Source organism: Nerophis ophidion, linkage group LG17 (genome assembly GCF_033978795.1).
Source record: "Nerophis ophidion isolate RoL-2023_Sa linkage group LG17, RoL_Noph_v1.0, whole genome shotgun sequence".
NCBI lineage: Eukaryota > Metazoa > Chordata > Actinopteri > Syngnathiformes > Syngnathidae > Nerophis > Nerophis ophidion.
Window position 1 is genome coordinate 21220958 of NC_084627.1, and position 25394 is coordinate 21246351.

Below are 25394 nucleotides of genomic sequence, written 5' to 3' on the forward strand. Positions count from 1 at the left end.
TTGTTTAGTGTGAGTGCCAAATGTTCATATTTAATGATAATAATGAAAATCAATATTGAGTGTCCGCCCTAAAATCAGAATCAGAATCAGACTAATCCCCGAGGGGAAAATAAAATATTCAGCACAATCCCATTCAAGATCAGACAAACATTACAGGGAGACAGAACAGGATCAAACATTACAGGGAGACAGAACAGGATCGCTGACGGGTCTGCCAACTTCCGGCGCCCCTTTCAAAAAAGTTGAGATATAGGTAAACAATGTGTCTAAACCTGGGCCCCTGGAGAGGGCGTCCAGACTGAGGCCAAGTGAAAAACAACTCTCAGCCATAGCACACATCCCTCTTACATGTGTGTAAGAGGGAAACATCAAACATCAAAGAACACAAAGTACATTAAAAAGAGCAGAGCTGATGCAAGCAGCCACTTCTACATACAGCTATGAATAAAAAGTAAAAGAAACATATACACAGATTGGTAGGTCGTGAGTTCAAACCCCGACCGAGTCATACCAAAGACTATAAAAATGGGACCCATTACCTCCATGCTTGGCATCAAGGGTTGGAATTGGGGGTTCCATACATTTACTACCGCTTATTCCCTTTTGGGGTTGCGGGGGGCGCTGGCGCCTATCTCAGCTACGATTGGGCGGAATGCGGTTTACATCCTGGACAAGTCGCCACCTCATCGCAGGGTCAACACAGATAGACAGACAACATTCACACTCACATTCACACTCTAGGGACCATTTAGTGTTGCCAATCAACCTATCCCCAGGTGCATGTTTTTGGACTTGGAATTGGGGGTTAAATCACCAAAATGATTCCCGAGCGCGGCCACTGCTGCTGCTCACTGCTGCTGCTCTCTGCTCTCCTCACCTCCCAGGGGGTGGAACAAAGGGTTGGGTCAAATGCAGAGGGTACTTTCACCATACCTAGTTTCTGTGTGTGACTATTAGTGGTACTTTAACTTTTAATACACAAACAAGCTTATTTTACTTTTTTGTACCAACTACCTCTTGTTTGTACGACTTAAGTTGGCAACATCAACGACATCTTGCAGCAATTGGTCTTCACAAAGGTTAATGTCCTACGTGCAGTGCCTGTCCATTATGAAAAATAATTGTTTAATTGATCTGTGGTAAACGCAGATAAACTCAGACAGCATAGTTTGTTATCAGCTGTTTGCTGTCCACGTAGCGACTGTCATGATCCGTGAGCCCGGATCATGTTTTGTTACTTTCTGTTAGTTTTGGACTCCCTTAGTTTCTGTTTGTGCACCGCTGGGTTTGTTTTAGCTTCCATGGGGATTAATTGGGTTCACCTGCCTCTGGTTAGTGGTCGGCATGCTCACCTGTTGTCGACCGCTAATCAGAGAGCTATTGATTCACCTCTCTCGCCACACTCGTCCGGGCTTCATTGTTTGCTTCACGCAACAAGTTGGTTATTCCTGCTATTCTTGATTCTTGTTCCTGCCCTAAGCTTCGCCATAGCTTCCCATGCGATCAGCCCGCTTTTCTGTTTATTCTTGTTTTGTCTACTTGTATCTACGGTGTATGATTTATGAGAAATACAAAGAAAAAAGCATTTAGTCAGCCACCGACTGTGCAAGTTCTCCCACTTAAAATGATGACAGAAGTCTGTAATTTTCACCATAGGTTCACTTCAACTATCCCCTTAGCAGAAAAACAGCCCCAAAGCATGATGTTTCCACCCCCATGCTTCACAGTAGGTGTGGTGTTCTTTGGATGCAACTCAGTATTCTTCTTCCTCCAAACACTAAAAGTTGAATTTATGCCAAAAAGTTCTATTTTGGTTTCATCAGACCACATGACATTCTCCCAATCCTCTGCTGTATCATCCATGTATCCATTTTGGTATAACACTTACCCAGAATGCCATGCATCTATGACTCTTGGCTATATTATACACCTCGCTAGCACCAAATCCCCCCTCTCCCTCTCCGTGCGTAGGTTGAGGTGGCCGGGGTTGGGGGTGCGTGTATAATATAGCCAAGAGTCATGGATGCATGGCATTCTGGGTAAGTGTTATGTTGCATTTATAATGTGTTATAGAGCCGATGTTCTCCAGAAATGTGTTTGGTGTGGGTTCACAGAGTGTGGCGTAAATTAGTAAGAGTGTTAAGGTTGTTTATATCACAACCATCAGTGTAAAAGGTATGGCTGTTGACCAAGTATGCATTGCAATCTTGTATGAGAAGCAGCGAAATGCATTCGTCCGGCCGGCACGCAGATAGCATGGGGTAAAGGTGGGTGCGATGACATGTTGTAGAGCAGTGGTCCCGAACCACAGGGGCCGCGGCCGCAGAATAATTTTTAATTATTATTATTTTTTTCAATCACACTCAATTATTTACTGCATGCCATTGGTAAGCGCAGCACCCCGGTGGCTATTCAAGGAAATACGATATATATATATATATATATATATATATATATATATATATATATATATATTCATATATATATATATATATATATATATATATATACATATATATATATACTTTTCAGATTTTTGGGGTGACGATTCAATTCAGGATTGATTCCTGATTCAAACTGATTCTTGAATATATTAAGTGGTATACAAATAATGACAAAACCTCCCGAAAAAGCCTGTTTCGCAGGTTTCCCTGCTCTTCAGGGGATTTTTAAAAATGTATGTATTCAGGGAAAATCCCCTGAAAAGCAGGGAAACCTGCGAAACAGGCTTTTGGGAGCAAATAGGTCAGAAAAAAACAGAGGCTAACGTATATTCCGCTCTACCCCGGTAGTGAGCACTGTATAACGGATAACCACAGAAACCTTGTGTATGTATATACAGTGGGGCAAAAAAGCATTTAGTCAGCCACCGATTGTGCAAGTTCTCCCACTTAAAATGATGACAGAGGTCTGTAATTTTCATCATAGGTACACTTCAACTGTGAGAGACAGAATGTGGAAAAAAAATCCAGGAATTGACATTGTCGGAATTTTAAAGAATTTATACGTAAATTATGGTGGAAAATAAGTATTTGGTCAACCATTCAAAGCTCTCACTGATGGAAGGAGGTTTTGGCTCAAAATCTCACGATACATGGCCCCATTCATTCTTTCCTTAACACGGATCAATCGTCCTGTCCCCTTAGCAGAAAAACAGCCCCAAAGCTTGATGTTTCCACCCCCATGCTTCACAGTAGGCATGGTGTTCTTGGGATGCAACTCAGTATTCTTCTTCCTCCAAACACGACGAGTTGAGTTTATACCAAAAAGTTGTATTTTGGTTTCATCTGACTACATGACATTCTCCCAATCCTCTGCTGTATCATCCATGTATCCATTTTGGTATAAACTCAGTGGCTAAACAACTGCGGATGGACTTTAGCCGCTAGCTAGCTATCCATGTCCAAAAGCACCATTCCTGAGGGTGTTTCAGTGTTATAACTTCACTATTATCGAAGGGCTGGGCGATATATCGCGGGTTTGTCTCTGTTCGATATAGAAAATGACTATATCGTGATATTTGAGTAGACGTTCTCACACAATTGCTTTTAGCTGCTAGCATTACACTGCATGCTCTTCTCACTCTTTCTTGTCTCTCCTTCTCACAGACAGCAAGTGCACCTTCTTACACACGTCACATACGTATACACCCTCGTTAGCTGTGGTGCGAGTGGTAATACGAGAGAAAGAAGGTGCAAATCTGGTAACAAATGAAGGAAGAATTAATTCCCAAGAAAAACAGCAGGGGGTCCATCGTCTGGCGGTGGTTTGGCTTCAAATGGGAATATGTTGAACAGGCGACCGTAATTTGTCAAGTGTGGGACAAAAGCATTGCTACAAAAAGTAGCATTACTGCTAATATGTAGCATCATTTGAAAAGTCACCTTCTAGAGAGTGAAGAGTGCTTACTCCGCAATTAAACATCTCCATTCGGTGCCACACCAGCAGAATGCCGAGGCAACCATTTCCACATCAACACCGAATGAAACAAATAGTGAACAATATAAATGTCTGCAGTAACCTACCACGTAGCGATTAGATTTCCTATTATGCAGCTCATTTTTATTTGACAGTTTTTGAAATATCTTGTGTGACATCATGCACAAAAGTGCACTTTATTTGTTTTAAACTATTGTAGTAGCGTTCTGTACAAAAGTGCACTTTAGATTAGTGGTGTTTTGATATGTCATCTTCGTGACATCATGCACAAAAGTGCACTCATAGCTTGTTTAAAAATGTCTGACAATCTTGCACTTTCTGTTTTGAAATGACATGAATGTTTGTGCCACTGCTTAATTACTTTTTAATAAATAGAGCTTTGTTCAATTGACTTAGTTGTGATTTTCCTCTCTGCATGAAAGTTTAAAATGAGCATATATTAATGCAGTATGAAGAAGAACGTTTTAATGTAGACACATAGAATCATCATACTGCTGTGATTATAAACATCAAGTGTTAATTCAAGGCTAAGGCAAAATATGGAGATATATATCGTGTATCGTGACATGGCCTAAAAATATCCAGATATTAAAAAAAGCCATATCGCCCAGCCCTACTTTATAGTTTTTTTAAACCAACATACGTCCGTTCTCCCTTTTCTATCTACACACTGGCGGTATTATACTAATACCGGTATACCGTACAACTCTAGCTCAAAATAATATCATTTATATACCTATGATTTCAGCCTTTCAAAGTTCCTCTTGAACCACCAATTTTTGACCTTGGTAGTTGTCAAATCCTAGTTACGTCCCTGCCCCTAACGTCCATAGTCTATGTCCCCGAGTACACACAGTTATTCCAGAAGTTTGGATAAATAAAAGCTAGTTGTACACCCAGAATTGTTACGGCGCACCCGTAGTCTGCGTCTCCCTGACAGCGCGCTCGGACACCCCCCCGCTCACGCTGAGCGCAGCACGCTCACGCAGGGACAAGCCTGCACTCAATTGCCAATCTGCACACCTGGTGTTGATGAGGGCGAGCTGGATAAAAGACCAGTGGACCCAAGGATCGGCGCGGGAACTTAGTTACCTCTCTGTGTACCATAAGCCTGATGTTCTCTCACCGTTTTTTCCCCCTCTGTGATTCTGACGTCCGTTTTGCTCTCCCACTGTGTTTTGCCGAGTCTTCCCCCTCCGAGATCGTCCGTTGTTTCCCCTGTGTTTTTGGACTGCCTTCCTCGTTCCTCGACTCCTCGCTCGCCCCTGGACTCTGACACCTTTCTCTTGCCCCGGATCACCTGCCTGCCCCATGGACTGCCTCGTTCCTTCGCTCTCGTCAACACTTGGTAACACACACTTCAGTTAATCTACACACATTGTAACACACATTCGCACTTGGGTTTGACATATTCCATTTCCTTAGTTTATTAGTTAGTATTCCATCCATCCATCCATTTTCTGCCGCTTATTCCCTTTGGGGTCGCGGGGGGCGCTGGTGCCTATCTCAGCTACAATCGGGCGGAAGGCGGTGTACACCCTGGACATGTTGCCACCTCATCGCAGGGCCAACACAGATAGACAGACAACATTCACACTCATATTCACACACTAGGGACCATTTAGTGTTGCCAATCAACCTATCCCCAGGTGTATGTCTTTGGAGGTGGGAGGAAGCCGGAGTACCCGGAGGGAACCCACGCATTCACGGGAAGGACATGCAAACTCCACACAGAAAGATCTCGAGCCCGGGATTGAACCCAGGACTACTCAGGACCTTCGTATTGTGAGGCAGACGCACTAACCCCTCTGCCACCGTGAAGCCCTTAGTTAGTATTGTTATTATCATATATATACATTGACTATATGTATAATAAATTATTGTACTTTAGTGCCCTCTGGTGTCTGAGCCGTCACCTCCCCTAAGTCAAAACATAACAAGAATATGATCGCTCTCGTCATATCCAGGGGATGATTGGTCTGAATGAGCTGTTCTGCCCTCCATGTTTGCTCCATGCAGGATTGCAATGACCCCCGCATCCCCACAGCTTGGCACATTGACACATGAACAGACAAATCATGACGGTAAACAACCCCCTCTCACCTTCGTTTAAACACGCAGCAGAAAACAAAACACACACATACACAACCCCCAACCCCCAAAAACAACAAAAAAACAATTTCTGCTTTGATTCTTATGTCGCCTTTCTCCGGCTTGCCTGCGAGACGTGAACTGCACCAAAGCGATGAAGTATTCTTAGAACGCTCGGCCTCCTTCTGTAGTAGGGCGTCAAACTTGGAATAAAATATGCAGGCGCGTCTAAAAATGGGAAACTTTTGCCTTGGCGCGGAGACGACACATATTCCTGTCAGCGTAAACAAGAGGCGGTCAAATTGAGTCTGACATTTCAAACATTAATGGTGCTGATACTGGTGTGGAAGAGGAACGGGCATTCTGGGACAGAAAAGCTCCCGATGTCCCACAAAAGGAAAGTCCAATCTGCTCTTGTCAGCGCCAAAAGCGCGTGTGGTCAGGAACCTATAGATATAGATGGAGGATGGTTGGTGGGGGGGCGGCGGCTGCTCGGGGCCGGAGTTCATGCATGTGTATCTGTGTGCGAGGAACCTCTGTGTCCTCGGGGATGCCTGATCCACGCCTGTGCCTCCTCCAACAACCAGATGAGAGCTTATGTAACGGCAGGGAAGCTGACGAGCGTGGCCAACGCTGGCTAATGAGAATCTACATTAATTTTACTTGAAGAGGCATCGAACGCACGGCCCCAGGCGCAACTCGCTGTGCATCAGTACGTACTGTAAAGTAACTGGGATGCTTGACCGCAAGCGTGGCGAGCAGTGCGAGGGCATACAGTCATTGTTGCCATGCAGTACTGTGAGAATCCAAGTACTTTTCTGTTATGCCTATTTTCTCAACAAGACCAATGCGATTAAATCACCAGGATGATGAAGTCACAAAGAAAGTCATCAAGTCAGAAACATTAATAAAGAAATATGTTTACGAATGTCAGAGATCTGTCACGGCGCCATGACACGCGGCCACGCACCGGCAAGGCTGCAGGCAATCAGCAATCAGCGTACCTGGGAAAGATGAAGGCGAGCAGTGTAAAGAACAGCAGACCTGAAGATCCTGTGCCGGACCATAGTTAACTCCTCGTCTCCGGCTTCCCTCACGCCTACTTGATCTCTCTCTGTGGCTTCCCAGTTTCCGTGTCTTATGTCTAGGGAGGTCTGATAATATCGGACTGCCGATATTATTGCAGCACTAACTCTTCCGGGATGCTACAATATACAATCCCCATTAGCCCACCCCCCACCCCCACCTCAACCTTGCCCTACTCAACCTCTTCATGCTCTCTCAGGGAGCGCATGTCCCAAATTACAATCTGCTGTTTTGAAGCATTTTAAAAAAAGAATGCACTTTGTGACTTAAATAATAAATATGGCAGTGTCATGTTGGCATTTTTTGACATAACTTGAGTTGGTTTATTTTGGAAAACCTTGTTACATTGTTTAATGCATCCAGCGGGGCATCACAACAAAATTAGGCATAATAATGTGTTAATTCTACCACTGTATATATCGGTATCGGTTGATATCGGTATCGGAAATGAAGAGTTGGACAATATCGGAATATCGGATATCGGCAAAAAAGCCATTATCGGACATGTCCCGTGTGTTTCCCGCAGCTTTTCCCATGTCTCCCATGATCGAGGTGTGTGCCTCGACTTCCCTCTGGACTTTGGACTGCCCCCCGCCCCCGCTTGGACACGGACCTCATTGCTTCTCTCCAGCCCCTGCCTTGCCGCATTTGGTCTGGTGAAAGATTCGCTCAACACTCACGGTAACACACTCATTAATTCCTACACATAGTCTCACACCATACAGTTAGATTTTTGTCCCACTCCCTTCTCTAGTTTACATTATATTATTGTTTGTTATATATATATATATATATATATATATATATATATATATATATATATATATATATATATATATATATATATACTTATCATAGAGCTTAATTAATACGCCCTGTTGTGGTCTGTGCCGTCTTCACTCCCTCCCAAACATAACAAGATCTACTACATGACAGGAGTGGTATACTGTTTTTAGAAACCTAATGCAAAATCATTAAAGATCTGAGAGGAGAACTTTGCTGTTTTTAAGGATGTTTGAAGGAAAAATTCAAAGATTCTCTATATGACATGATTGGTCCGCTGTTTTTAAAGAAGAAATGCGATTCAAAGATCCTCTAAATGACAAGAGAAGTCCGACCGCCTGGTATAGTCAAATTTTCTCAATGAAACCAGAGTGCTCTGCTGTTTTTAACAATCTAATGCAAAAAAAGTATTAGTCAAAAGTGTTCTGTATGACAGCAAAACTATGCTGTTTTAAGGACCTACACCTAGTCAAAGATTCTCAATATAAAAGAAAGGGCCTTTTAACAATCTACGGCTAGTCAAAGTTCATCTACATGTCAGGGGTGCTCTGCTGTTTTTTCAAGGACCAACTGGGAAAAAAAATCTTCAAAGATCCTCTTTGAGACAGGAATGCCCCGCTGTTTTTATGGACCAACCGTAAACAAAACCTCAACAATCTGTATAACAGGATCCCTTTGCTGTTTTTAATGATCTATGGCAAAACAACTAAATACCTTCTAAATGACAGGAGTGCTCTGCTGTTTTTATTGATCTACTTTTAAAAAGGACTGGTCAAAGATCTTTTAAATGACAGGAGCGCCGAGCTGTTTTTTAAGGACTCACTCCTATTCAAAGACTCTCAATACAACAGGAGTGCGCTGCCTTTTTTAACATCTACTGCAACAAATGCTAGTCATAGCCGCTGTTTTTAAAGACTTACTCCTAGTCAAAACGTGTCAAAATAACTGGAGTTTTTAATGACCTAATACAACAAAAAATAGTTAGTCGAAGATCCTCTATGTGACAGGAGTGCTCTGCGTTTTTTTGGGATCTACTGCTAGTCAAAGATTATCTTCATGACAAAAGAACGCTGATGTATTTAAGGATAGAATGTAAAATAAAATCCTCCGAGATCCTTAATGTGACATGAGTGCATTGCTGTTTTTGGGGGCCAATTGTAAACAAAACCTCAACGATCCTCTCTATGACAGGAAAGCTTCGGTGTATTTAATGATCTACTGCAAAAGTTAACAAGTCAAAGATCATCTGTGTAACGGGAGCACTCTGCTGCTTTTAATGGTCAATGGCAAAACAACTAAAATACCTTCTAAATCAGTGGTCCCCAACCACCGGGCCGCGGCCCGATTGGTAACGGGCCGCAGAAGAATTTTTTTTTATAAAAAAAAAAAAATAGTAATAATAATAATTTTTTTTTAAATCAACATAAAAAACACAATATACACTTACAAATAGTGCAACAACCACAAAAAACTCATTTTTTCATGACAAAAATGTCCCTTTTTCATCACAAAGAAGAAGAAAAAAAAAAGGGCCATGGGACAAAAGCGTTGACCGGATACAAAAAGGTTGGGGACCACTGTTCTAAATGACAGGAGCACTGTGCTGTTTTTTAAAGACTTACTTCTAGTCAAAGATTCTCAATACAACAGGAGTGTTGCGCTTTTTTTTTTAACAATCTACTGTAACAAATGCTAGTCATAGCTGCTGTTTTTAAGTACCTACTCCTAGTCAAAAATTGTCAATATGATAGGATTTTTTAAGGACCTACTACAAAAAAAGCTATTCAAAGATACCATCAATCAATCAATCAATGTTTATTTATATAGCCCCAAATCACAAATGTCTCAAAGGACTGCACAAATCATTACGACTACAACATCCTCGGAAGAACCCACAAAAGGGCAAGGAAAACTCACACCCAGTGGGCAGGGAGAATTCACATCCAGTGGGACGCCAGTGACAATGCTGACTATGAGAAACCTTGGAGAGGACCTCAGATGTGGGCAACCCCCCCCCTCTACCTTATGTGACTCGAGTACTCTGCTGATTTTTGGGATCTACTGCTAGTCAAAGATTGTCTACATGACAAAAGAATGCTGCTGTTTTAAAGGACCGACTGTAAAATAAAATCCTCAGAGATCCTTTATGTGACATGAGTGCTCTGCTGTTTTGGGGGATCTACTGCTAGTCAAAGATTGTCTACAAGATGACGGAGATAGATATCTACATATATCCATATTTAAGAGTTATTTATTTTCTTTAGTCATATTTGAAATAGCTAGTGTTCCATCTTCCATCCGTCCATCCATTTTCTACCCATTATTCCCTTTGGGGTCACGGGGGGCGCTGGTGCCTATCTCAACTACTATCTTTTCTTTATCTCATGACCGATGGTACACTGTGGACTACCTTGAGCTTGGAATGCGGGAGTAGCAATACTCCTTTCCTATCTCTTCCTGTCTCCAGCTGAGGAAAACAATAGATATGTGTATTCGCTCTGAAGGGTGGGGGCTATTGGCATATTGAAAAAGACAACCCTTCCGTAGTGTTTTCAGATCAACTTGGCGACGCGAATTGAATGTGTTGTTTTTTAGGTTGGTCTCCCTAAAGCTTTGGAATAAATTGCAAAATACCTATTCTGTTCTGGGTTATCATTTAAAATCAGTTTATGTGTCATCAAAAGAACTTGGGATTGACCAGCAACTTAAATTCCCTCGGAGGAACATCTGGTCCAAACGCAATAATGACAAAATAACGCTGCTGTTTTTAAGGACCGACTGTAAAAGAAAATCCTCCGAGATCCTTTATGTGACATGAGTGCCTTGCTGTTTTTGGGCACCAACTGTAAACAAAACCTCAAAGATCCCCTAAGGGACAGGAGTGCTGTGCTATGTTTGAGGCTCTGCTGAAAGTCAAAGATCATCTATGTGACAGGAGAGCTGGGCTGTTTTGTCAGCATGTGCTTTCTGCATTGAGTATTACCTCCAAAGTAGGAGCCGTCAGTCAGCTTCATCTCTTTGTTGAACTTGGTGATGACGCTGGCCACGCCGTGCTGGATGAAGTACATCTTCTTCCCGACGGTGCCTTCTCGGATGATGTAGTCGTTGGGCTGGAACACCTCAAACTGCAGCTTGCTCAGCATCCCCGTCACAAAGTTGGGGTCTGCGTTGGCAAACAGCGGCATGGTGGCCACCAGCTTGCGGCAGTTGAAGTTGACAATTTCCTAGTGGAGGGGGGAAAAAAAGAGACGAATGAGATCCTGGGAGGGAAGAACTTCTGACGGAGAACATCAGCGTTTCACTTACTAAGAAAACATTTCATGCATAGTTCTACTTTATCGGAAACAACCTGGTATAGATTGACGTGAAATCAAACTGTGCCATATTTCGATACGTTCGTTGCACATGGCGTCATCTCCGGTTGCTGACTCAAACACTTGGCGGGCAAACAAGCACTTAGTCAGACTGCCTTTAGTTATTGTTACAATTTTCCATGCCAACAAAGCAAGTAAACCTGAGAGAAAACACTCATATTGTGTTTGCCAGAGATATGCCACTGAATAGCATTTGCGATTTTACATGGCGATATCGTCCCGATTTGTTAATGTAAAATACAACTAAAATGCACGTGCCGGTGTGTAATAAGTACAATACTTAGAGCAGGGGTGTCAAACTCATTTTAGATCGGGGGCCACATGGAGGAAAAATCGACAGGTAAAATCATGGCACGATAACTTAAAAATAAAGACAACTTCAGATTGTTTTCTTTGTTTAAAAATAGAACAAGCACATTCTGAAAATGTACAAATCACAATTTTTATCTATTTTTTTACACTAATGTGTTGCAATTGATATTAATTTTCTACTTTATTTGTCGTTATTTATATTTTCTGAATAATTATGTGATAATTTTCATCAGTGGTGTTAATTTTCAATCCATCAAAAAAATACATATATATATATATCAAAATGTCATTACAGGATGTTACTTATGTATTTTGCTTATTTTCCTAGACTGGTGCACTAACATCACGTGGTTGATTTTTATTTTTTACATATGTAGCATAATTGACCAATATACAAAAACTTGCTATTGCGACATCTAGTGGATATATTTAGAACAGCAGTTTCTTTCATTGAAACATTTTGGCTCAATTTTATACTTAGCAAATTTATCTCGGAGAAAACCTGTTTGCGGGCCTTATATGGCCCGCGGGCAATAAGTTTGACACCCCGGACTTAGAGTATAAACACTTTTAGGGCGCAGCAAAAGACTAGATTCAGCTTCATGGCCGACTACACCATTGCCATCTATTGTCTTGGAACTGCAACTGCATGCAAAGTCTGTTACTGTATATAATATTGAGACTGAAAAGTGTAAAAAAAAATGAAGATATTGCAACTTTCCATTATTAGCTCATATAATATATGATATGAAATAGATGTTAATATTAAACAATATTAATACATGAACACACAAATTGTGAGCAAATGCACAAACTCCCTGAGCATTCAGTGGAGCACATGTGAGCAACATCAGACGTGCACACTATGGCCACATCAGCGTCACACCTGTCCCAAACCTGACATCATAACAATTTAACTGTTTTATTGAAATAATTTTCTGATATAAGTGATTTTGCCCTCTTATAATGACAATAACAAATACAAGATGTTTTTCATGAACTATGTGATAGTATTGTATGTCTGGCTGCGGGTCCTGCCTTTAAATGAAATGTTACCCCTTTCAAAGATTACATTTAGTTTCTGTAACTTTCTGTCTGTAAAATACATCTTTTTAGTAGCATTTATGAAATCTAATGACAATATTTCATGAATAATATCCTTAGATTAACATTCTTGATAAATGGCAGTAAAATAAGCACACATCTAATTGAGGAGCATTTACACATTGTGTGAAGTATGTGATGTTCTGTATGATACATGATATTTCATACATCTGATATGTGGTGTCTATTATGTTGGACAAGTGCAGAGTTACAGTGTGTGTGTAAGAAGTCAATAAAGTGCGACTTGGAGCTCTACAAACAACTCTTCGACCTGCTTTTACCTACTTTTTACTTTCTTCTACCTGCTTTTTGACTGTTTAGCTACTTGTTTACCTTCTTCTTCGTGATTTTGACTTTCTTTTATCCATGTTGATCTACTTGTTTATCTATGTGCTTTATACATATTTGTTTCCTTCTCCTACTCACTTTTTATCTTTTTTATTTGTTTGCCCATTTTGTTTTACCTTTTTCTACCTGTTTTGTACCTATTCCAACCTGCTCATGACCTTTTTTAGCCAATGTTTGACTAGTTTTTGTTGAACTTCATCTACCTGCTTTTTACCTTCTTTTACAAATGTTTACCTTCCTCACCTTGCTGTTTACCTTCTTTTACATGCTTTTATCAATGTTTACCTACTTTTTACCTTCTTCTAGTTGCTTTTTACCTTATTTTACTTATGTTTACCTCCATTTAAACCCTCTTCCATCTGCCGTTTACTTTCTTTGACCTACGTTTACCTACTAGCTTCCTTCTTCTACCTGCTTTTTACCTTCTTTTACCGGCTTTTATCAATATTGACCTACTTTTTTACCTTCTTGTACCGATGTTTACCTACAGTTGTACCTTCTTCCATCTGCTGTTTACTTTCTTTGACCAAAATGTACCTGCTGGTTTCCTCCTTCTACCTGCTTTTTGCCTTCTTTTACCAATTTTTACCTTCCTCACCTTGCTGTTTACCTTCTTTTACCTGCTTTTATGAATTTTTACCTACTTTTTACCTTCTTATATTTGCTTTTTACCTTTTTTTACCTATGTTTACCTACAGTTATACCTTCTTCCATCTGCCGTTTACTTTCTTCGACCAACGTTTACCTACTGGCTTCCTTCTTTTACCTGCTTTTTACCTTCTTCTTCTTGATTTGGACTTTCTTTTATCCATGTTGATCTACTTGTTTATCTATTTGCTTTATACATATTTGTTTCCTTCTCCTCACTTTTTACCTTTTTTATTTGTTTGCCCATTTTGTTTTACCTTTTTCTACCTTTTTTGTACCTATTCCAACCTGCTCATGACCTTTTTTTAGCCAATGTTTGACTACTTTTTGTTGAACTTCATCTACCTGCTTTTTACCTTCTTTTACAAATGTTTACCTTCCTCACCTTGCTGTTTACCTTCGTTTACCTGCTTTTATCAATGTTTACCTACTTTTTACCTTCTTCTAGTTGCTTTTTACCTTATTTTACCTATGTTTACCTACATTTAAACCCTCTTCCATCTGCCGTTTACTTTCTTTGACCTACGTTTACCTACTGGCTTCCTTCTTCTACCTGCTTTTTACCTTCTTTTACCAATTTCTACCTTCCTCAACTTGCTTTTTACCTTCTTTTACTGGCTTTTATCAATATTGACCTACTTTTTACCTTCTTTTACCGATGTTTACCTACAGTTATACCTTCTTCCATCTGCTGTTTACTTTCTTTGACCAAAATGTACCTGCTGGTTTCCTCCTTCTACCTGCTTTTTGCCTTCTTTTACCAATTTTTACCTTCCTCACCTTGCTGTTTACCTTCTTTTACCTGCTTTTATGATTTTTTACCTACTTTTTACCTACTTTTTACCTTCTTATATTAGCTTTTTACCTTCTTTTACCTATGTTTACCTACAGTTATACCTTCTTCCATCTGCCGTTTACTTTCTTTAACCAACGTTTACCTACTGGCTTCCTTCTTTTATCTGCTTTTTACCTTTTTTTACCAATTTCTAACTGCCTAAACTTGCTTTTTACCTTCTTTTACCGGCTTTTATCAATATTGACCTACTTTTTACCTTCTTTTACCTATGTTTACCTACAGTTATACCTTCTTCCATCTGCTGTTGACTTTCTTTGACCAACGTTTACCTACTGGTTTCTTCCTTCTACCTGCTTTTTACCTTCTTTTACCAATTTTTACATTCCTCAACTTGCTGTTTCCCTTCTTTTACCTGCTTTTATCAATATTTACATATTATTTAACTTCTTATATTTGCTTTTTACCTTCTTTTACCTATGTTTACCTACAGTTATACCTTCTTCCAGCTGCCGTTTACTTTCTTTGACCGACGTTTACCAACTGGTTTCCTTCTTCTACCTGCTTTTTACCTTCTTTTACGAATTTCTACCTTCCTCAACTTGCTTTTTACATTATTTTACCGGCTTTTATCAATATTGACCTACTTTTTATCTTCTTTTACCTATGTTTACCTACAGTTATACCTTCTTCCATCTGCTGTTTACTTTCTTTAACCAACGTTTAGCTACTGGTTTCCTTCTTCTACCAATTTTTACCTTCCTCACCTTGCTGTTTACCTTCTTTTACCTGCTTTATGAATTTTTTCCTACTTTTTACCTTCTTATATTTGCTTTTTACCTACTTTTACCTATGTTTATCTACAGTTATACTTTCTTCCATCTGCCGTTTACTTTCTTTGACCAACGTTTACCTACTGGCTTCCGTCTTCTACCTGCTTTTTACCTCCTTTTACCAATTTCTACCTTCCTCAACTTGCTTTTTACCTTCTTTTACCAGCTTTTATCAATATTGACCTGCTTTTTACCTTCTTTTACAAATTTTTACCTTCCTCGCCTTGCTGTTTACCTTCTTTTACCTGCTTTTATCAAAGTTTACCTACTTTTTACCTTCTTCTAGTTGCTTTTTACCTTATTTTACCTATGTTTACCGACATTTAAACCCTCTTCCATCTGCCGTTTACTTTCTTTGACCTACGTTTACCTACTGATTTCCTTCTTCTACCTGCTTTTTACCTTCTTTTACCAATTTCTACCTTCCTCAACTTGCTGTTTACCTTCTTTTATCAATATTTACATACTTTTTAACTTCTTATATTTGCTTTTTTACCTTATTTTACCTATGTTTACCTACAGTTTTACCTTCTTCCATATGCCGTTTACTTTCTTTGACCAATGTTTACCTACTGGCTTCCTTCTTCTACCTGCTTTTTACCTTCTTTTAGCAATTTCTACCTTCCTCAACTTGTTTTGTACCTTCTTTTAACGGCTTTTATCAATATTGACCTACTTTTTACCTTCTTTTGCCCATGTTTACCTACAGTTATACCTTCTTCCATCTGCTGTTTACTTAATTTGACCAACGTTTACCTACTGGTTTCTTCCTTCTACCTGCCTTTTACCTTCTTTTACCAATTTTTATCTTCCTCACCTTGCTGTTTACCTTCTTTTACCTGCTTTTATGAATTTTTACCTACTTTTTACCGTCTTATATTTGCTTTTTACCTTCTTTTACCTATGTTTATCTACAGTTATACTTTCTTCCATCTGCTGTATTACTTTATTTGACCAACGATTACGGTGGCAGAGGGGTTAGTGCATCTGCCTCACAATACGAAGGTCCTGCAGTACTGGGTTCAAATCCAGGCTCGCGATCTTTCTGTGTGGAGTTTGCATGTTCTCCCCGTGAATGCGTGGGTTCCCTCCGGGTACTCCGGCTTCCTCCCACTTCCAAAGACATGCACCTGGGGATAGGTTGATTGGCAACACTAAATTGGCCCTAGTGTGTGAATGTGAGTGTGAATGTTGTCTGTCTATTTGTGTTGGCCCTGCGATGAGGTGGCGACTTGTCCAGGGTGTACCCCACCTTCCGCCCGATTGTAGCTGAGATAGGCGCCAGCGCCCCCCGCGACCCCGAAAGGGAATAAGCGGTAGAAAATGGATGGATTACCTACTGGTTTCCTTCTTCTACCTGCTTTTTACCTTCTTTTACCAATTTCTACCTTCCTCAACTTGCTTTTTACCTTCTTTTACCGGCTTTTATAAATATTGACCAACTTTTTACCTTCTTTTGCCTATGTTTACCTACAGTTATACCATCTTCCATTTGCTGTTTACTTAATTTGACCAACATTTACCAACTGGTTTCTTCCTTCTACCTGCTTTTTACCTTCTTTTACCATTTTTTACCTTCCTCACCTTGTTGTTTACCTTCTTTTACCTGCTTTTATGAATTTTTACCTACTTTTTACCTTCTTATATTTGCTTTTTACCTTCTTTTACCTATGTTTATCTGCAGTTATACTTGCTTCCATCTGCTGTATTACTTTATTTGACCAACGTTTAGTTTACCAACTGGTTTCCTTCTTCTACCTGCTTTTTACCTTCTTTTACCAATTTCTACCTTCCTCAACTTGCTTTTTACCTTCTTTTACCTATTTCTACCTTCCTCAACTTGCTTTTTATCTTCTTTTACCGGCTTTTATCAATATTGACCTACTTTTTACCTTCTTTTGCCTATGTTTACCTACAGTTATACTTTCTTCCATCTGCTGTATTACTTTATTTGACCAACGTTTACCTACTGGTTTCCTTCTTCTACCTGCCTACCTGCTTTTTACCTTCTTTTACCGATTTCTAACTTCTTCAACTGGATATTTTGCTTCTTTTAAATGCTTTTATCAATGTTTACCTATTTTTTTACCTTTTTGTATTTGCTTTTTACCTTCTTTTACCTATGTCTACCTACATTTAAACTAGGGATGCACCGATTAATCGGTAACCGAATATATTTGGCCGAATATGGCAAAAAAAGCCACATACGGCCTTCGGTGGAATGAGTCAAAAACAAGGCCAAATAGTGGCGTGTGACACCATTTTTTGACGCGGTGACGCAATCAACCAACGTGCAGTGACGTGGTGACGTTGGGATATGTTGTGTACCTGTATAAGTGTATGAGGTTACAAGCACACACTTATTGAGATTTAGTGGGGCGTCTGTTTACATTATTAGCCTGTTGTGTAGGCTACATGTATAAGTGTAAGAGGTTACAAGCACACACTTAATTGAGATTTACTTAAGCCTTCTGTTTACATTATTAGCATATCTACTGTGGCTAAGCAGACTTTTGCCAAAAGGACAATAATTCATTTGTTGTGGGTTTATCCACTTTAACGCACTTTATTTTTTTTTGGAATGCATGTTTTGTTTGAAGGCCTAATATAAATGAAAAATTGTGCTTTTTTTGAAAGGCAAAGACTACTGGAATATTAAAAAAATGTCAATATTCAATAAAAAATTACTTTGTTTGAAAAAGATGTCTAAATATTTATTCTAGGCTATTTATGCAATATTAAAAAAGTTGTGAAAAACTGCATTCATTATTCGGTATTCGATATTCGGCCTTCGGCCAAGCGTTTAAATTTTATTCGGCTTCGGCTTCGGCCACAAATTTTCATTTCGGTGCATCCCTAATTTAAACCTTTTTCTATCTGCTGTTTACTTTCTTTGACCAACGTTTACCTACTGGTTTCCTTCTTCTACGTGCGTTTTACCTTTTTAGCCACATTTTGTAAATCTTCATTTACCTGATTTTATCTGTTTTCCTACTGTTTTACCTTCTCGTCTTGTCATACTTGTACCAGCTTCTTTTTGTGTTTTACATTCTTCTACCTACAGTATGTTAAACAAATTTATTTTTTTTACCTGCGATGAGGTGGCGACTTGTCCAGGGTGTACCCTGCCTTCCGCCCGATTGTAGCTGAGATAGGCGCCAGCGCCCCCCGCGACCCCGAAAGGGAATAAGCGGTAGAAAATGGATGGATGGATACCTATATTTACATACTTTTCACTTTCTTGTACCTGTTTTTAACTGATCAATGTTCACCGACTTATTTTACCTTCTTCTTTTTTACTTCCCTCTACCTGTTTTTCACCTTCTTCGAACCTGTTTTCTTATTTTCTAAACTTCTTTATCTATGATTACCTACTTCTTTACGTTCTTTAATTTTTTTTTCACCTTCTTTTACCTATGTTTACATAAATGTTTACCGTCCACTACTTGTTTTTACCTTATTTTACATATTAAAGCTACGACACACACAACTTACTAAAAGCACATTTCTTATTTTGTCCAACACACTTTGAATACACCATTGTGAGATATCCAAGACACATATAAAATAATTAAAAAACATCATAATATAAGATACTTCTAATATAAACATTTACAAGTTTGAAATTAATATACCCAAAAGCAATAACAATAAAAAGTAACATTGAAAAATTTTGCTAAGCCATTGATCAGTTTTTTTGTAATCTCATATTGTCTTATCCGCAGGATTGAACCAGTAATTATCAGCTAAAGATACAGGAGAGAACATGGAATAAAACCCAGGCAAGCATGACATCTGATCAATTACCATCTTCACATGCAACCCCATTAAGTCTCCTCGCCGCATTCTAAACACCACTGCTGTCCCAGACACTCGCATAAGGGAGGGAGCAGAGGGGGCAGGGAGGTGCAGAGATTTACGGTTATTACCCACAATGCAAAAAAAAAAAATCCTACAGGCTTTGTTCGCTATGCAAAGTAGGCAAAGTTCAAATCTGCATGGAGACAGCCTCACACCACGGGATGTGCCCGTGGGACTGGCGAGTAAAGTCACAGCACAAACCACCTTACATCATCATTTCACTGCGGAACATTGGATTTTATGGAGACGCCACTTTTGGGTTTTTGGCAGAGGATTTTGGCTTGAGGTGGAAGTGAGGCGTCTATGTCCAGTAACATACGCATAACATTGGCTGTTGATGTCTTGCTTTACCGGACGGACTTGGAAGAGCAGTGTCATAGCGGGAAAAAAAGACTTCTTTTCGCCTGAGAATCATTTGTTTTTGATATATTTCTTTTGTCAGAGTTCCACATTTTAGAGGGAAAGAAATAGCCCTGTGTTGCAGAACGCAAACGTCCACTGCGGAGGACGCAGGCTTGCAGGAGGATCTGCAAAGGAATCTGGCATGTCGTTTATCAAACCATTGGAGCTGCTGCTGGCTCACCCAAGTGTGACCAACACCTGTGACAACCATATTGATAACGTGACTGCTAAAATGCCAATAATACATACGATTTAACGATATTTAACACGGAACTGTGGTACCCTACACGCATACTTGCCAACCCTCCCGGATTTTCTGGGAGACTCCCGAAATTCAGCGCCTCTCCCGAAAACCTCCCGGAAGAAATTTTCTCCCGAAAATCTCCCGAAATTCAGCGGAGCTGGAGGCCACGCCCCCTCCAGCTCCATGCGGAGTGGGGACGGCCTGTTTTCACGCCCGCTTTCCCACTATATATATATATATATATATATATATATATATATATATATATATATATATATATATATATACATATATATATATATTTATATATATATATTTTTTTGTCTTCAGTGGATACATTTTACCATATTTCTCATGATAGCTGACCTAAATGCATCAATGTTAAGTCCTGAAAGGCTTTTCTCACCTCTTTGAGCGGGTCGTTGAGTTCGCTCAGGATGTTGTCCTCGTCGAAGATCTTGCCCTGGTAGCGATGCTCGTAGTAGTCGTGTATTTTCTGCCGCATGTCTGCTGGAAGCTTGTGGAAGGACATGTATTGTTCCACTTGCTTGTACTGGGGAGGAAAGCACAGACAGGAAGACGTTGAAGTTGACGCTCTCTTATGTCAAATGTCACATGTCCTTATCAAGAGTTGATTTTACAGCACATAACATGGTCTTGTAGCTGTAGATAAGGGGGTGTCAGGTGGAGACCGGGTAGCAGAGGTAAGTTTGCGGCCGTAGGCGACGTCAGGACAGGTTGTCCTTGTAATTATCCTCAAACAAGCATGAAGTTAGGTCCTGACGGGCGGCCGAGCCATGAGCTTAATGTGAACTAGTGAGCGACTTCGGACATCTGACCGGAGCTCATTGATCATATTGATTGCCAACTGACTCTAACCTGGTGTGTAACATTGTCCCCGAATATATTCATTCTCAAACACAGTAGTGCAGTGGTGCACATGAACATTTTTAGTATTTACAAACCCCAGAACCAGTGAAGTTGGCACGTTGTTTAAATCATAATTAAAAACAAAATACTATGATTTGCAAATCCTTTTCAACTTAATTTCAATTGAATTGACTGTAAAGACAAGATATTTAACGTTCGAACTGGAAAACTTTGTCATTTTTTCCAAATATTAGCTCATTGGTAATTTGATGTCTGCAACATGTTTCAAAAAGCTGGCACTAGGGGCAAAAAAGAATGAGAAAGTTGAGGAATGCTCATCAAACACTTATTTGGAACATCCCACAGGTGAACAGGCTAATTTGGAACCGGTGGGTGCCATGATTGGGTATAAAAGCAGCTTCCATGAAATGCTCAGTCATTCACAAACAAGGATGGGGCAAGGGTCACCACTTTGTGAACAAATGCGTGAGCAAATTGTCCAACAGTTCAAGAACAACATTTCTCAACGAGCTATTGCAAGGTAATTTATGGATTTCACCATCTACGGTTCGTAATATCATCAAAAAGTTCAGAGAATCTGGAGAAATCACTGCACGTAATTGATAATATTAAGGACCTTCGATCCCACAGTCAAAAACCAACATCAGTGGGTAATGGATATCACCACATGGGCTCAGGAACACTTCAGAAAACCACTGTCAGTAACTACAGTTTGTTGTTACAACTGTAAGTGCAAGTTAAAACTCTACTAAGCAAAGCGAAAGCCACTTATCAAAAACGCTCAGAAACGCCCCCGGCTTCGCTGGGCTCGAGCTCATCTAAGATGGACGGATGCAAAGTTGAAAAGTGTTCTGTGGTCTGCTGAATCCACATTTCAAATTGATTTTGGGAAACTGTGGACGTTGTGTCCTCCGGACCAAAGAGGAAAAGAACCATCTGGATTGTTATAGGCGCAAAGTTGAAAAGCCAGAATCTGTGGTGGTATGGGGGTGTATTAGTTCCCATGGCATGGGTAATTTACACATCTGTGAAGGCACCATTAATGCTGAAAGGTCCATACAGGTTTTGGAGCAACACGTGTTGCCATCCAAGCAGCGTTATCATGGACGCCCCTGCTTATTTCAGCAAGACAATGCCAAGCCACGTGTTACAACAGCATGGCTTCATAGAAAAAGAGTGTGGGTACTAGACTGGCCTGCCTGTAGTCCAGACCTGTCTCCCATTGAAAATGTGTGGCGCAAAATGAAGCGTAAAATATAACAGAGACTGCGGACTGTTAAACAACTTAAGCTGTACATCAAGCAAGAATGGGAAATAATTCCACCTGAAAAGCTTCAAAAATTGGTCTCCTCATTTCCCAAAGGTTTACTGAGTGTTGTTAAAAGGAAAGACCATGTAACACAGTGGTAAAAATGCCCCTGTGACAACTTTTGCAATGTGTTGCTCCCATTAAATTCTAAGTTAATGATTATTTGCAAAAAAAAAAAAAAAAAAAGTTTCTCAGTTGGAACATTAAATATCTTGTCTTTGCAGTCTATTCAATTGAATATAAGTTGAAAAGAATTTGCAAATCATTGTATTCTGTTTCATTTATGGTTTACACAACTTGCCAACTTCACTGGTTTTGGCTTTTGTAAATAAAAAATACAATACTATTTGGGAAACTAAATAAAAAATAATTGTGGAACAACACTTGTTTATTTTTGAAACAAAATAAAAAAAAAATGTTTGCACTTAAATACCTGCGAGTAGAAGCCACATATTCAAAGCTCAATTGTGTTAGTAAACACCAAGCAGTGGTGGTAAAAAATGGTGGTATTTGCAAGACAACATATTTTTTAGCTGGTACTTGGTGAAAACGGGATAAAACCCCACATTTACTTAATATATGCTGCACCATCCTGCAGTACAGTATCGGATTTTTTGGACCATAGGGCGCACTGCAGATGAGCAGGTCTATTCGGCTCTATTTTCATACAAAAGGCGCAATGGATTATACAGCGGGTCATATTATGATTTTTTTCTACATTTAAAACACTTCCTTGTGGTCTTCATAACATGTAATGGTGGTTCTTTGGTCAAAATGTTGCATTAATTATGTTTTACAGATCATCTTCAAGTCGCTTTCTGACGGTCGCTTCCGGAAACGCCGTTTTGTGGGCGGACTTATCACGTGGCTCACCTTCGACAGCGTCTTCTCCCCGTCATCTTTGTTGTAGCGGTGTAGCGTGCAAGGACGGGAGGGGAAGATGGAGCTAACTGTTTTAATGACATTCAGACTTTACTTCAATCAATAATGGAGTAGCATCTCATCATCCATGGCTCAATAATGCAACAACGTTAGAAATGTGTCCCGTGAAGAACCGTTAGATCGGAACTCTCTAATAACTAAAGTTCCTTGGGTGAATTATGTAAACCCACTACACCAGTAGTTTTTAGCGCTTCCGTTGCGAGATATAAGTTATAACTTTACACTACTCTATATTAGAAATGGCAACAGCGAAGGAAGAATGTCACATAATAAGAAGATAGAGAAAAAGAAGAACCTTATCGACTACAGTTTCGCCACGGACTACAAAGGCGGACATGCGCAAATTTTCAGGACTTATCCGGATCTAAAGTACAGATCAGTAGGTACCAGAAAGTCAGAAAAGTTGCTTTTGCATAATAAGGTGAAACAAAACGCCAGATAATATGTCCGCTAATAGGTGCCATTTTGCGGTCCTTATACACACACCACACGTATCTCTGACTACGGTAGCCGTAATGGGCCGACAATCCATCTTCAAAGTCATATTAAAAAATTTTGATACATTTTTGAGCACCATGTGTAATGTTCTTTATTTTCAATGGAACGTTTAAAGTTTTGGTGTTGTTTACTGGCGTCATATTGCAGTCTACATGTACAGTATGTCTTATATGTGACTGCCATCTACTGGAAACACTCATCATTGCACCACGTACCAAATAAAAGTGCTCCGATGTCGTTAAGCACAACCAGAATTATTCCGTACATTAGGCGGCACGGGTTATAAGGCGCTCAGTCGAGTTTTGAGAAAATTAAAGGATTTTAAGTGCGCCTTATAGTCCGAGAAATACGGTACCATCCTGCAGTACATTATATTAAATCTTTTTCCTACTAATTTATGTTGTGTTATTTATTGCATTACAGTACTACAGTATCTGCGTAAATGAACAAAACTGTGGAGAAGTGGTGTAGACTGCCCTATTTAAATCAGGTTTTTGGCATTGGAGACACTTAATACCCTGATATGGCATGGTCCATCAGTTGATTTGTTATATTGTGGAATAAGCAGTGCCTTTTCTGGGCAATATACTGCAAAAGGGTGATGAAGACGAAATAACCTTATTTTTAGGAGGGCAAAGGTGCGCTCTAGGAGGCCCCTGTGAGCCCGGAACGATCCAGAAATGCACGAAAATGCATGTTGGCGGAAGTTTTCTCATGTATAAAAAATTGTAAAAGAAATATGAAAACGTTTGAATCTGCTCCTTAAGTCATCCATAAACAATAACATCATAAAATCATATTGCTGAATAGACATTGTGTCTCCTTGTTTTTTTTTTTTTATCTATGACAGTCTAAATATGTTGACACGCACACTTTGGAAGAGGGATTTTCTGTTAATTATTTGTCTTTGCTGCAGGATCGCCTTTTTTCTCACAGCCGTAACTGTGCCAGTTTGCAAGGAAATAGACTTAGACAAATTTTATTTACCCAAAAGGGAAATTGTTCCACACAGTAGCTCAGATACAAAGGGTGGAAAGGATAATGCACACAAGGGCACAGAAAGAGGGCGAAAACAAAATGTATAAATTATTATTATAAATTAAATTAAATTATTAATATACAAACCCCATTTCCATATGAGTTGGGAAATTGTGTTAGATGTAAATATAAACGGAATACAATGATTTGCAAATCATTTTCAAACCATATTCAATTGAATGCAGCACAAAGACAAGATATCTGATGTTCAAACTCATAAACTTTATTTGTTTTTGCAAATAATAATTAACTTAGAATTTCACGGCTGCAACACGTGCCAAAGTAGTTGGGAAAGGGCAAGTTCACCACTGTGTTACATCACCTTTTCTTTGAACAAAACTCAATAAATGTTTGGGAACTGAGGAAACTAATTGTTGAAGCTTTGACAGTGGAATTCTATCCCATTTTTGTTTTATGTAGAGCTTCAGTCGCTAAATCCCTAAATTTCTTGCAATTGCACTTTGAGAAATGTTGTTCTTAAACTGTTTGAATATTTGCTCACGCAGTTGTGGACAAAGGGGTGTACCTCGCCCCATCATTTCTTGTGAAAGACTGAGCATTTTTTGGGAAGCTGTTTTTATACCCAATCATGGCACCCACCTGTTCCCAATTAGCCTGCACACCTGTGGGATGTTCCAAATAAGTGTTTGATGAGCATTCCTCAACTTTATCAGTATTTATTGTCACTTTTCCCAACTTTTTTGTCACATGTTGCTGGCATCAAAGTCTAAAGTTAATGATTATTAAAAAAAAAAAAAGTTTATCAGTTTGAACACCAAACATGTTGTCTTCGTAGCATATTCAACGGAATATGGGTTGAAAATAGTTTGCAAATCATTGTATTCTGTTTATATTTACATCTAACAATTTCCCAACTCATATGGAAACAGGGTTTGTA

The 25394-nt window shown here is 39.5% G+C and overlaps 1 protein-coding gene and 1 long non-coding RNA gene across 2 annotated transcripts in view; both read right to left on the reverse strand.

The window, feature by feature from the left end:
• The window catches only part of LOC133536203 (potassium/sodium hyperpolarization-activated cyclic nucleotide-gated channel 1), a 284495-nt gene that overhangs the window by 39704 nt on the left and 219397 nt on the right, over positions 1–25394 (reverse strand). Inside the window, exons 5-6 of the mRNA XM_061876534.1 lie at positions 20225–20371; positions 10883–11123 (exon numbers count right to left, since the gene is read on the reverse strand). Coding sequence (XP_061732518.1) covers positions 10883–11123; positions 20225–20371 — 388 coding nt within the window. The remainder of the gene's footprint in view (positions 1–10882; positions 11124–20224; positions 20372–25394) is intronic.
• LOC133536590 (uncharacterized) lies at positions 16642–18914 on the reverse strand. The gene is made up of 3 exons (XR_009802496.1): positions 18528–18914; positions 17070–18402; positions 16642–16720 (listed from the first exon to the last, which is right to left on the reverse strand). It is a non-coding gene; the product is annotated as an uncharacterized LOC133536590 (long non-coding RNA).